This window comes from Triticum dicoccoides, chromosome 6A (genome assembly GCF_002162155.2).
Source record: "Triticum dicoccoides isolate Atlit2015 ecotype Zavitan chromosome 6A, WEW_v2.0, whole genome shotgun sequence".
Classification (NCBI taxonomy): domain Eukaryota; kingdom Viridiplantae; phylum Streptophyta; class Magnoliopsida; order Poales; family Poaceae; genus Triticum; species Triticum dicoccoides.
The window spans coordinates 306418215-306432560 of record NC_041390.1 but is presented as its reverse complement, the minus strand read 5'-3'; the positions used below and the strand labels follow the sequence as shown (position 1 = coordinate 306432560).

Here is a 14346-nt window from a genome sequence, read left to right as displayed (position 1 = left end):
TCGAGCTTCGAGAGGAGAAAGTTTAAGTAGTGTGGCTCGGGCATTCCATCGAACACCTCATGTGCATAGAAGGTGAGCTAGAGCACCACAAAGCCCTCTCCCCCTCGGCCAGAAAAAACAGAGCACTGTGCTCTGCTCTTGCGCGAGGGGGTATATATAGGCACCTCATTGGTCCCGGTTGGTGGCATGAACCGGGACTAAAGGGGAGCCTTTGGTCCCGGTTCAAGCCACCAACCGGGACCAATGGTGGTGGGCCAGGAGCGAGGCCCATTGGTCCCGGTTCGTCCCACCAACCGGGACCAAAAGGTCCAGACGAACCGGGACCAATGGCCCACGTGGCCCGGCCGGCCCCCTAGGCTCACGAACCGGGACCAATGCCTACATTGGTCCCGGTTCTACACTGAACCGGGACTAATGGGCTGAGCCGGCCTGGACCATAGCCCTGTTTTCTACTAGTGCGAGTACGGCCGGCGAGCGGGCGCTGACCACGCCACCGAAGCTCGCCGCCTCTCCGGCCGGATCTCCTTTTTCTCCCGCATGCCCGCCGCCCCTTCTCCTCCACGCTCCACCGCGCCACCCGAGCTCGCCGCCTCTCCGGCCGGATCCCGTGGGCGCCGCCGGCTCACCTTGCTGCTGCTCGACGCGGCAACCGGCCTCTGCCTCCTCACCGCCGCTGGTCGCGGCCGCCTCCTCGCCGCGCGCCGGCCTCTGCCTCCTCACCGCCACTCTGCTAACCATGCTGCCTCCTCACCGCCTCACTCTGCTCACCGCGCGCCACCGTCGCCGCCCTGCGCTTCACTCTACTCACCACGCGCCACCGTCGCCGCCTGCTCGTCGCGCGCCGGCCCGGGCGTGCTGGAGCCCAAGCTGCGTCGCGGCGCGCCCGAGGGCCTCGACTCCAGCAGCATCTCGCCGCCTCGTCCTCGACTCTGCCCGCGGCGGGCCGCGCCGCTCGTCGCCGTCCCCGCCCGCGACGCCAAGTCCGGCCACATCCGCCTCCTCCCCACGTGTCGGCTCCTCCACCCGCTCGCCGCGTCGCCCGGCCTCCCGCACGCTGGCTGGTCGGTTCGTGCCGGCCGGCTCCGCCCGCTCACCCGATCTACTCCACCCCCGGCCGGGTCTGCTCGCCGCCCCGCTCCGTACGGCTCCGCTAGCCACATGGGCAGTTCGCGTGGTGGTGGTGGCTGGGTAGGTGCGTAGGGGCAGCGAATGGATATTTTTCCACCCCGAGGCTTAATTTTTCACCGGCAGCCCACCAAGGGGCAAAAAAAATGACTTCTGAAGGGCTCAACGGCTAGAGATGCTCTAAGCTCATCAAAGACCTGACTAGTGAAGATGGGCACTGTCAAGCTTACCCTCGTCCGTCCAAATACCAATCCGTTACGATGCTTCCATAAGTGCCAACATAAGTGTTGCGGTTTTAGTTCAAAGAAGAACTTAAACCACAAAACATATTTCACATAAGAGGGAGTATCAGATTGTACGCACTCTGCCAGAATAAGTGTGGCTGTTGATACTAGTACCAAGATTACAAGATCTGTTGGAGCTCTTTTTTGGCCCAACTTTCCCTAAACCAGAAATTACCCACGTTTACAAGATCTGATGGAGCACTTTTAGGGGAACGGATTGTTGAAGACTACTGACATGCCCCAACGAAATCACAACACTGTCCAAGCTCTGCAAATAAGGACCACCGTAGTAATGTTGACCTAGTTGCAAATACATACCACAACACCTGAGTCAAAGCATGGCGTCATGCACAATGATCAGAAGATAAAACATTGACTGGAATTGCAGCCTGAATAATACGACGACGGATCAAAAAAATGTCGCAACAAGCCAACAAAGGGGATGGTACTTCTAGTTATCTTCTCAAAATATTTGGCAGGCAGACTTCAGTGGAAATCAAATATTCACCAACCAGGCAAAAGAAATCAGAAGTACAGAACCAGAACACACACTAGACAAAAAATACTTCGACAGATCTTGAAACTTGTACCAGGTAACTTAGAAGGTCATCTCATGCGGCTTGTCGCCATCCCTGAGAGAGAACCGGGCACCAAGATAATTTTTAAGGTCTGGGACAGCAACGATAGCCTTGATCAACTCGGCATCAATGACCTTCTGGTCATCCTTCTTGAAGTCTGGCAAATTCTTGGTTGCCTGCAGGGTAACAGAGAAGATATAAAATAAGGTATTGGAACAAGACGGGTAAAAGGCATCTAAAAGGATAATGATGCATGAATGTACCTCCTTCTCCGACTCAAATAGCTCGCCCTCAGTCTTCTTTGCCCTAGTCTTCTTCTCCCTAGCAAAGTACTTGTCATCAAACTTCTGCACATTAACCTTAGAGATGTCGACCTTTGTGGATGTGGCAATGACGTAAGTCTGGTTCACTCTGCGGATTGGCACGCCATTGATCTTGAAAGGTCCTAAAGAATAGCAAAATTTAAGATTATAGACATTACAAATTATGACTCATCTGGGGGAAGTCCAGTGCTTGAGAATACAGATTAACGTAAAAAACAGTAGACCGATTATCAGCAAACAACTCCAACTCTGAATCACGAATCTAAGATCCAAAATAAGTCATCCGAATCATGAATCTAAGTTCCAAAATAAGTCATCTCACATGAGAAATAGAAGTGGGACTGCCAACAAAAAAATAGGAGCGGGACAACAGCAGAGGGAATTTACGTAACTTTGAATCCGGGATACCAATGAGACAGGGACAAGTGCTAACTAAAATAAATACCTAGTCCACAAGTACGGAAATTTGAGGGCATTTACAGAACACGAAATCATGTAACGCAAGCAATGTTCTTAGTGCAATTTCAAAATCACATTACTAAATACAATGAAGACTTATGAATGGTTAACACAATAACCCGTTGAGCTATTATTCAATCTCACATTCATACAAAAACTTAACCAAGGTGCTAGAGGTACACCACTAAACAAGCCAAAAAAAACATCCAAGGATTCAACAATGCAACAACCCTTCTCAAATAGCCATATACAACCTAAAAATGTGTTGGCAATCAGCAGCTCTCCATGGGTAAAGCAACAGATCTACCAAAATGTCACATAAAAAAACGACGCCCTCCGACCCGTCACGTTAGCCTATCATACGAAGCAACGAGGTTTACCAGTGATGAGGAGAAGGCCGGACTTGAGCTGCTTGAGGAACACCACGCGCTTCCCCATGTACCTCCCCGCGAGCAGGATCAGCACCGTGCCCGGTGTGATGGTCGATCTGCAACAACCGAATCGATCTCGCTGTAAAACTCCGCACGGGATCGGGAGAGGAAGAAGCCAAGCGCGCGGAGTTGCCGGAGAACCGGGGAGGGACGGACCTGAGCTTGGTGGGATGGGGTTTGCGTGTGCTGACGGTGCGTGGCTTGACATCATCAGCGGGATAGAACTTGGGCTCGGCGACGGCGGCCGGCTTCTCGGCCTTGGGGAAGGCGCCGCCGTGCTTGGCCTTGATGGCCCAAAGCCCGCGGCGGTGGTAGGTGTGCGATCTCGACGCCCGCTTTATGCCGAGCGCCATCTTCGACATCGGAGCCATTGGTGATTCTTCGGTGGACGCGGAGCGGCAACGGGCCAGGCGGCGGTGGGAAGAATGGACTAGGGTTTTGGTCGCTCATTTATACGTGTGCGGTGGTGGAACGCTAGATATCTTCATGTAGTGTGGGCTAATTGCGCAGGCCGATACAGCCCGTGTGAAGGGCTTCTTAAGCCCAGTTCTTTTAACTTGTTGGGGTGCTGTTATGCGTACCGTTTAGTTTTTTTTCCCAAATAGGTTTTGTTTTACACTCTCTCCGTACCTAAAAATTTGTCTTTCTAGAGATTTCAACAAGTGACTACATACGAAGCAAAATGAGTGAATCTGCACTCTAAAATATGTTTATATACATCCGTATGCGGTGGTCCATTTAAAATCTCTAAAAAGACAAATATTTAGGAACGGAGGGAGTACTAGTTAGTATGCATGTGCAACGCACGTCTCCCTTCAAAAAGTTATCCACAAGTTTTCAAAATCTACATTATCACTACATGATCATATGTTTTTTCTGTTTTTGGTCTTGCTCAAAACTCTGCCTAGGTTGTCTCAACATAGCCGGTCTCAAGCACGGGTAAAGAAGGAGAGTTGTGATAGGCTTGGCGAGCCAACGTAAAAACTCAGCCACTCTTATGGATATGAAACCCAAAAGGTTTTCATTAGGGTATAACCCTCTCAGCGACACGCCACATCGGAACCCAGGTGGGGTGTCAAATGGGCAAGGGTCAGGCTGTCACCCTCTTGTGGCGCGTCGTGTCTTGAGATGGATACAATGGCAAGTGAGCGAGGATTGTGTCGTCGCATCCTTAGTGGCATGCTGCATTGGCGCCTGGATGTAGTGGAAAATAAGCAAGGGTCTTCGCATTTGACTCGACGAGTGCGAAGGGTAAGGAAGTTAGCCGAGCCTCGGAGGATTCGCTTAGGTAGCTGGAACGTAGGGTCTCTGACACGGAAGCTTCGGGAGTTAGTTGATGTAGTGGCAAGAAGAGGTGTTGATATCCTTTGCATCCAAGAAACCAAATGGAGGGGACAGAAGGCGAAGGAGGTGGAGGATACCTGCTTCAAGTTGTTGTACACGGGGACGGCTGCTACTTGTGATTCGCGTTGGTATTTCCCCGAAAAGGAGAAGATGATGCAGCACAGCAGAGGTAAGTATTTCCCTCAGTTATGAAACCAAGATTATCAATCCAATAGGAAAACCAAGCAACACTTTGTAAATAACACCTGAAAAAAATACTTGCAACCCAATGCATAAGAGGGGTTGTCAATCCGTCAACGGTATTGAGATAGATTAAATTGTATAGGTTTTAATAAGTAGATCTAACAAAAATACAAAATAAATAAATAAATAAAAATTGCAGCAAGGTATTTTTGGTTTAATATATGGTAGAAAATAGACCCGGGGGCCATAGTTTTCACTAGAGGCTTCTCTCAAGAAAAGAGCATACGGTGGGTAAATAAATTATTGTTGGGCAATTGATAGAAAAACAAATAATTATGAAGATATCCAAGGCAATGATCATATATATAGGCATCATGTCCAAGATTAGTAGACCGACTCCTGCCTGCATCTACTACTATTACTCCATGCATCGACCGCTATCCAGTATGCATCTAGTGTATTAAGTTCATGAAAAAATGGAGTAATGCAATAAGAATGATGACATGATGTAGACAAGATAAACTCATGTATGTATAAATGATAACCCACAAGTATAGGGGATCGCAACAGTTTTCCAGGGTAAAGTATTCAACCCAAATTTATTGATTCGACACAAGGGGAGCCAAATAATATTCTCAAGTATTAGCAGTTGGGTTGTCAATTTAACCACACCTGAAAACTTAATATCTACAGCAAAGTGTTTACTAGCAAAGTAATATGATAGTAGTGGTAACGGTGGCAAAAGATAATGGTAGCAAAAGTAATATTTTTGGGTTTTGTAGTGATTGTAACAGTAGCAGTGGAAACGTAAATAAGCGAAGAATAATATAGGAAAAGCTCGTAGGCATTGGATCGGCGATAGAGAATTATGTCGGATACGATCGATCATGTAAGAGTCATAACATAGGGTGACACAGAACTAGCTCCAGTTCATCAATGTAATGTAGGCATGTATTCCGAACATAGTCATACGTGCTTATGGAAAAGAACTTGCATGACATCTTTTGTCCTACCCTCCCGTGGCAGAGGGGTCCTAGTGGAAACTAAGGGATATTAAGGCCTCCTTTTAATAGAGTACCGGACCAAAGCATTAACACATAGTGAATACATGAACTCCTCAAACTACGGTCATCACCGGGAGTGGTCCCGATTATTGTCACTTCGGGGTTGCCGGATCATAACACATAGTAGGTGACTATAGACTTGCAAGATAGGATCAAGAACTCACATATATTCATGAAAACATAATAGGTTCAGATCTACATACCCTTGTAGATCGCTAAGCGGAAGCGTTTATCAACACAGTTGATGTAGCCGTACACCTTCATGATCCGTCCCGGTCAAGTACCGAATGTACGGCACCTCCGCGTTCAGCTCAATGACGTCCTCGCCTTCTCGATCCAGCAAGAGAGGCGAAGTAGTAGATGAGTTCTGGCAGCATGACGGTGATACGTCTTCAACGTATCTATAATTTTTGATTGTTTCATGCTATATTATATTCTGTTTTGGACATTATTGGGCTTTATTATACACTTTTATATTATTTTTGGGACTAACCTATTAACCGGAGGCCCAACCCAGAATTGCTGTTTTTTGCCTATTTCAGAGTTTCGCAGAAAAATAATATCAAATGGAGTCCAAACGGAATGAAATCTTCTAGAACGTGATTTTTGGAACGAACATGATCCAAAAGACTTGGACCCTACATCAAGAAAGCAACCAGGAAGGCACGAGGTAGGGGGGCGCGCCTACCCCCCCCCCCAGGCACGCCCTCCACCCTCGTGGGGCCCATGTTGCTCCACCGACGTACTTCTTCCTCCTATATATACTTACGTACCCCCAAACTACCAGATACGGAGCCAAAACCCTAATTCCACCGCCGCAACCTTCTATACCCGTGAGATCCCATCTTGGGGCCTTTTCCGGAGCTCCGCCGGAGGGGGCATCGATCACGGAGGGCTTCTACATCAACACCATAGCCTCTCCGATGATGTGTGAGTAGTTTACCTCAGACCTTCGGGTCCATAGTTATTAGCTAGTTGACTTCTTCTCTCTTTTTTGGATCTCAATACAATGTTCTCCCCCTCTCTTGTGGAGATCTATTCGATGTAATCTTCTTTTGCGGTGTGTTTGTTGAGACCGATGAATTGTGGGTTTATGATCAAGTTTATCTATGAACAATATTTGAATTTTCTCTGAATTCTTTTATGTATGATTGGTTATCTTTGCAAGTCTCTTCGAATTACCAGTTTGGTTTGGCCTACTAGATTGATCTTTCTTGCAATGGGAGAAGTGCTTAGCTTTGGGTTCAATCTTGCGGTGTCCTTTCCCAGTGACAGTAGGGGCAGCAAGGCACGTATTGTATTGTTGCCATCGAGGATAACAAGATGGGGTTTATATCATATTGCATGAGTTTATCCCTCTACATCATGTTATCTTGCTTAAAGCATTACTCTGTTCTTTTGAACTTAATACTCTAGATGCATGCTGGATAGCGGTCGATGTGTGGCGTAATAGTAGTAGATGCAGGCAGGAGTCGGTCTACTTGTCCCGGATGTGATGCCTATATACATGATCTTACCTAGATATTCTCATAACTATGCTCAATTATGTCAATTGCTCAACAATAATTTGTTTACCCACCATAATACTTATGCTCTCGAGAGAAGCCATTAGTGAAACCTATGGCCCCCGGGTCTATTTTCTATCATATTAATCTTCCATCAACAAGCTATTTCTTGCATCGTTTTTATTTTGCTTTATTTACTTTGCATCTTTATCATAAAAATACCAAAAATATTATCTTATCATATCTATCAGATCTCACTTTCGCAAGTGACCGTGAAGGGATTGACAACCCCTTTATTGCGTTGGTTGTGAGGATTTTATTTGTTTGTGTAGGTGCGAGGGACTCGTGCGTGGCCTCCTACTAGATTGATACCTTGTTTCTCAAAAACTGAGGGAAATACTTATGCTACTTTGCTGCATCACCCTTTCCTCTTCAAGGGAAAACCAACGCAATGCTCAAGAGGTAGCAAGAAGGATTTCTGGCGCCGTTGCCGGGGAGTCTGCGCAAAAGTCAACATACCAAGTACCCATCACAAACCCTTATCTCTTGCATTACATTATTTGTCATTTGCCTCTCGTTTTTCTCTCCCCCACTTCACCCTTGTCGTTTTATTTGCCCTCTCTCTCCGTCCTCCTTCTCTTCCCCTTTTTGCCTCTTTTTCCCGTTTCTTGTTTGCTCGTGTGTTGGATTGCTTGCTTGTCGTTATGGCTAGTCCTTTATCCGCTCCCTTGTCTCCCGAGTTTGAGGTTCTTCACTTCAAACAAAGACAAGGAGAAAACTTAAAAGATGGTTGGTTTAGGATGATGGAATCTTATCGTAATTGCACCCTAGAGGTGCATTTTAGAATTTTGCTTTGCAATTTTTATGTTGGACTAAATATGTCTCATAGACAACTCTTGGACTGCGTTGCCAAAGGAAATTTTATCGAAATCGATCCCAGTATTGCACATGAAATTATAGAGGGGATAGTGGGAACACTACCTCAACAAAAGGGGCCTCATCATACCCAGGAAGAAACCCAAGTTTTTGAGAAAATTTGAGAAGTAACGAAAATATTACAAAAATCTCTTGAACCTCTTAAGATTGTTAGCGGGAATCTTCACCGCATGAATATGTTGATCACTCTTTGTAATAAGCGGTTGGACTCTTTAGGTTTAAAAATTTCCGAATATGAAGGGAAACGTAAAGAACCTCCCTGATTCAAGCATGAATCCGCTAAAAAATTAAAAGATGGCAATACCTAAATCTATCTTCGCTTTTATGCCTAGCTAGGGGCGTTAAACGATAGCGCTTGTTGGGAGGCAACCCAATTTTATTTTTATTCCTTGATTTTTGCTCCTGTTTAGTAATAAATAATTTATCTAGACTCTGTTTTGGTTGTGTTTTTTGTGTTTAATTAGTGTTTGTGCCAAGTAGAACCGTTGGGAAGACTTGGGGAAAGTCTTTTTGATCTTGCTATAAAAAACAGAAACTTAAGCGCTCATGAGAATTGCTGCGATTTTTATTTGGAAAGTGCTATTTAGTTAATTGTTTTTGCATATGATTAATAGATAAATTCCTCATGTCCAGCAATTTATTTTAGAATTTTTGGAGTTCCAGAACTTGCGTTAGCTATAGATTACTACAGACTGTTCTGTTTTTGACAGATTCTGTTTTTCGTGTGTTGTTTGCTTATTTTGATGAATCTATGGCTAGTAAAATAGTTTATAAACCATATAGAAGTTGGAATACAGTAGTTTTAACACAAATATAAATAAATAATGAGTTTATTATAGTACCTTGAAGTGTGTTTTGTTTTTTTCGCTAACGGAGCTCACGAGATTTTCTACTTTAAGTTTTGTGTTGTGAAGTTTTCAAGTTTTGGGTAAAAGATTTGATGGATTATGGAACAAGGAGTGGAAAGATCCTAAGCTTGGGGATGCGCATGGCACCCCAAGATAATCTAAGGAAACCTAAAAGCCAAAGCTTGGGGATGCCCCGGAAGGCATCCCCTCTTTCGTCTACTTCCATCGGTAACTTTACTTGGAGCTATATTTTTATTCACCACATGATATGTGTTTTGCTTGGAGCATCTTGTATTATTTGAGCCTTTATTTATTAGTTTGCCACGATAATCTTTGCTGCACACACCTTTTGAGAGAAACACACATGATTTGAACATTATTAGAATACTCTATGTGCTTCACTTATATCTTTTGAGTTATATAGTTTTTGCTCTAGTACTTCACTTATATCTTTTAGAGCATGGTGGTGGATTTGTTCTATAGAAACTATTATTCTCTCGTGCTTCACTTATATTATTTTGAGAGTCTTAAACAGCATGATAATTTACTTAAATTAGGAAATTAATCCTAATATGCTAGGCATTCAAGATTAGTAAAAAAATTCTTATGAGTGTGCTGAATACTAAGAGAAGTTTGATACTTGATAATTGTTTTGATATATGGAGATGGTGATATTAGAGTCATGCTAGTTGAGTAGTTGTGAATTTGAGAAATACTTGTGTTGAAGTTTGTGATTCCCGTAGCATGCACGTATGGTGAACCGTTATGTGACGAAGTCGGAGCATGATTTATTTATTGATTGTCTTCCTTATGAGTGGCGGTCGGGGACGAGCGATGGTCTTTTCCTACCAATCTATCCCCTAGGAGCATGCACATAATACTTTGTTCCGATAACTAATAGATTTTTGCAATAAGTATGTGAGTTCTTTATGACTAATGTTACGTCCATGGATTATACGCACTCTCACCCTTCCACTATTGCTAGCCTCTCTAATACCGCGCACCTTTCGCCGATATCATACACCCACCATTTACCTTCCTCAAAAAAGCTACCATACCATACCTACCTATCATGGCATTTCCATAGACATCACGAGATATATTGCCATGCAACTTTCCACCGTTCCGTTTACTATGACACGCTCCATCATTGTCACATTGCTTTGCATGATCATATAGTTGACATTGTATTTGTGGCAAAGCCACCGTTCATAATTCTTTCATACATGTCACTCATGCATCATTGCTATCTCGGTATACCGTTGGAAGCATTCATATAGAGTCATACTTTGTTCTAGTATCAAGTTGTAATCATTGAGTTGTAAATAAATAGAAGTGTGATGATCATCATTCATAGAGTATTGTCCCAAAAAAAGAAAAAGAGAAAGGCCAAAAAAGGGAGGCCCAAAAAAGAGAGAAAAAAGGGACAATACTACTATCATTTTCTACACTTGTGCTTCAAAGTAGCACCATGATCTTCATGATAGAGAGTATCCTATGGTATCACTTTCATATACTAGTGGGAATTTTTCATTATAGAACTTGGCTTGTATATTCCAATGATGGGCTTCCTCAAAATGCCCTAGGTCTTCGTGAGCAAGCGAGGTGGATGCACACCCACTTAGTTGCTTTTGTTGAGCTTTCATATACTTATAGCTCTAGTGCATCCGTTGCATGGCAATCCCTATTCACTCACATTGATATCTATTAATGGGCATTTCCATAGCTCGTTGATACTCCTAGTTGATGTGAGACTATCTTCTCCCTTTTTGTCTTCTCCACAACCAACATTCTATTCCACATATAGTGCTATGTCCATGGCTCACACTCATGTATTGCGTGAAGATTGAAAAAGTTTGAGAACACCAAAAGTATGAAAGAATTGCTTGGCTTGTCATCGGGGTTTTGCATGATTTAAATACTTTGTGTGGTGAAGATGGAGCATAGCCAGACTATATGATTTTGTAGGGATAATTTTCTTTGGCCATGTTATTTTAAGAAGACATAATTGCTTCGTTAGTATGCTTGAAGTATTATTATTTCTATGTCAATATTGAACTTCTGTCTTGAATCTTTCAGATCTGAATATTCATACCACAATTAAGAGAATTACATTGAAATTATGCCAAGTAGCATTCCACATCAAAAATTCTGTTTTTATCATTTACCTACCCGAGGACGAGCAGGAATTAAGCTTGGGGATGCTTGATACGTCTCCAACGTATCTATAATTTTTGATTGTTCCATGCTATATTATATTCTGTTTTGGACATTATTGGGCTTTATTATACACTTTTATATTATTTTCAGGACTAACCTATTAACCGGAGGCCCAGCCCAGAATTGTTGTTTTTTGCCTATTTCAGAGTTTCGTAGAAAAAGAGTATCAAATGGAGTCCAAACGGACTGAAACCTTCGGGAACGTGATTTTTGGAATGAACATGATCCAGAGGACTTGGACCCTACGTCAAGAAAGCAACCAGGAAGGCACGAGGTAGGGGGCGCGCCTACCCCCAAGCGCGCCCTCCACCCTCGTGGGGACCACGTTGCTCCACCGACGTACTTCTTCCTCCTATATATACCTACGTACCCCCAAACTACCAGATACGGAGCCAGAACCCTAATTCCACCGCCGCAACCTTCTGTACTTGTGAGATCCCATCTTGGGGCCTTTTCTGGAGCTCTGCCAGAGGGGGCATCGATCACGGAGGGCTTCTACATCAACACCACAGCCTCTCCGATGATGTGTGAGTAGTTTACCTCAGACCTTCGGGTCCATAGTTATTAGCTAGTTGGCTTCTTCTCTCTTTTTTGGATCTTAATACAATGTTCTCCCCCTCTCTTGTGGAGATCTATTCGATGTAATCTTCTTTTGCGGTGTGTTTGTTGAGACTGATGAATTGTGGGTTTATGATCAAGTTTATCTATGAACAATATTTGAATCTTCTTTGAATTCTTTTATGTATGATTGGTTATCTTTGCAAGTCTCTTCGAATTATCAATTTGGTTTGGCCTACTAGATTGATGTTTCTTGCAATGGGAGAAGTGCTTAGCTTTGGGTTCAATCTTGCGATGTCCTTTCCCAGTGACAGTAGGGGCAGCAAGGCACGTATTACATGAGTTTATCCCTCTACATCATGTCATCTTGCTTAAAGCGTTACTCTGTTATTTTGAACTTAATACTCTAGATGCATGCTGGATAGCGGTCAATGTGTGGAGTAATAGTATTAGATGCAGGCAGGAGTCGGTCTACTTGGACGTGATGCCTATATACATGATCATACCTAGATATTCTCATAACTATGCTCAATTCTGTCAATTGCTCAACAGTAATTTGTTTACCCACCGTAATATTTATGCTCTCGAGAGAAGCCACTAGTGAAACCTATGGCCCCCGGGTCTATTTTCTATCATATTAATCTTCCATCAACAAGCTATTTCTTGCACCGTTTTTATTTTGCTTTATTTACTTTGCATCTTTATCATAAAAATACCAAAAATATTATCTTATCATATCTATCAGATCTCATTTCGCAAGTGACCGTGAAGGGATTGACAACCCCTTTATTGCATTGGTTGCAAGGATTTTATTTGTTTGTGTAGGTGCGAGGGACTCGTGCATGGCCTCCTACTGGATTGATACCTTGGTTCTCAAAAACTGAGGGAAATACTTACGCTACTTTGCTGCATCACCCTTTCCTCTTCAAGGGAAAACCAACGCAGTGCTCACGAGGTAGCAGACGGCGTGGCGATGGAAGTGGTGAAACTATCCGCATGGCTTCCCCAAGCACAACGGACGTGGCCGGAGGAGGAACTAGAACTAGAGGGAGACGGGGCGCCGCACACGTCTTGGGGATCATGGTGTGTGTTTCCCCTCTCCTTCCTCTCATATATAGGTGGGGAGAGGAGGGGCCGCCCTAGGGCGCACCCCAAGGGGGGCGAAGGCCACCCTGAGCGCCTGCCTAGGCGCCTCTGAAAGTGCTAGTTATCGACTGGAGAGGGTTGAATAGGCGGTTTTTATGAAAGTCTTAAAAACATGAGGTCTTTGAAGACAAGCAGATGAAATGAACCTATTGATATGCAGCAGAAGATAGACTATACTAGACACGCCATAGTCACGTAAGCAATTTAGTGAAAGTACGAAGACTATCAGCAGCTAGGTAGTATGGATCAGAATGGAAGACAATATGAAGCCAAACAGGTAATAGTCTTCACACAGTGAGGTCAATCAGATCAGACGGGTAAGAATGACTTCACGAAGACAAACTGGAAAGTAAAGGGAAGTAGGGGATAGAACCAGTAGCTTGGTTAAGACAAGGATTTGGTAGACTAGTTCCAATTGCTATGACAACCGTGCATATGGTTAGGGAGGCTGAGATTGAACTCGGAAGACCGCATCTTCACCTTATTCCTCTTGATCTAAGGACACCCAGTCCTCACCCGATCACTCTGGTAAGTCTTCAAGGTAGACTTCCAAACCTTCACAGACTTCGTTCATCGGTGATCCACAGTGGCTCTTGGATGCTCAGAATGCGACGCCTAACCGGCTGGAGGGTTCACAGTCCTCAAGTGTAATAAGTCTTCAGGTCACGCGGACAGAAAGACTTCAATGATGCCTAACACTCTTTAGCTCTGTTTTCGGCTTTGTCCTCGCAAGGATCTCTCTCAAAGGCTTCGGAGGTGGGTTGCTCTCAAACGACAAAAGCCGTGCACTAACTCCGAGCAGCCACCAATTTATGGTGTAGGGGGGGGGGTATTTATAGCCACGAGGCAACCCGGCCTGATATGTCCGAAATGACCCTGGGTCACTAAGGAACCGACACATGTCCAACGGTCGGATTTCAAACACACGCGGCAGCTTTACTTGGGCTACAAGCAAAGCCAACTCATCCAGCTCTGGATAAGATTTACTCTCATTGTCTTCGCTCGAAGACATAGGATTGTGGTTGAGCATCACATCACTCACTCTGACTTTGTTCACTTGGACCCCACTTAACAATATTGTGGGGACCCCGACTCGCAAGTCGTGATCACCGAATGCACGTGTACAGTGATCCCAGAGATCAATGCTCACTGAACACACAGAAGCTGAATAACAAGAGTCTTACATCCATACATACCGTCTTACACAAATAGTGACCAACATGGTCAAGTCTTACATCGATAAAGCCTTAAGGGCTGAACATCAAATGAAACATAGCAGCGGAAAACGTCGTCGATAAGTAGAACCCATGCCATCTGCCTTAACCCTACAGGCATTCTGACT

At 44.4% G+C, this 14346-nt stretch overlaps 1 protein-coding gene across 3 annotated transcripts; it reads right to left on the bottom strand.

Moving 5' to 3' along the window:
• Nucleotides 1–1471: 1471 nt before the first annotated feature.
• On the bottom strand, nt 1472–3640 carry LOC119316816 (60S ribosomal protein L6-like). 3 transcript variants are annotated; one of them, XM_037591208.1, is made up of 5 exons: nt 3357–3640; nt 3150–3256; nt 2251–2432; nt 2000–2163; nt 1472–1735 (listed from the first exon to the last, which is right to left on the bottom strand). In XM_037591208.1, exons 1-4 carry the CDS (start codon nt 3569–3571, stop codon nt 2008–2010), a joined length of 660 nt encoding a protein of 219 aa, XP_037447105.1. In that variant the 5' UTR covers nt 3572–3640; the 3' UTR covers nt 1472–1735; nt 2000–2007. The 3 variants fall into 3 exon arrangements, with proteins under 3 accessions (XP_037447105.1, XP_037447106.1, XP_037447104.1); XM_037591209.1 differs by having other exon boundaries at nt 1472–1709; XM_037591207.1 differs by lacking the exon at nt 1472–1735 and having other exon boundaries at nt 1770–2163; nt 3357–3639.
• Nucleotides 3641–14346: the final 10706 nt, after the last annotated feature.

Coding starts and splice junctions, on each gene's coding strand:
- LOC119316816 (XM_037591208.1), bottom strand. CDS start 3,571: ATGGCTCCGATGTCGAAGATGGCGCTCGGCATAAAGCGGGCGTCGAGA. Junction 2,433..3,149: donor CGGCCTTCTCCTCATCACTG/GTAAACCTCGTT, acceptor GCTATTCTTTAG/GACCTTTCAAGATCAATGGC. Junction 2,164..2,250: donor TATTTGAGTCGGAGAAGGAG/GTACATTCATGC, acceptor GTTACCCTGCAG/GCAACCAAGAATTTGCCAGA.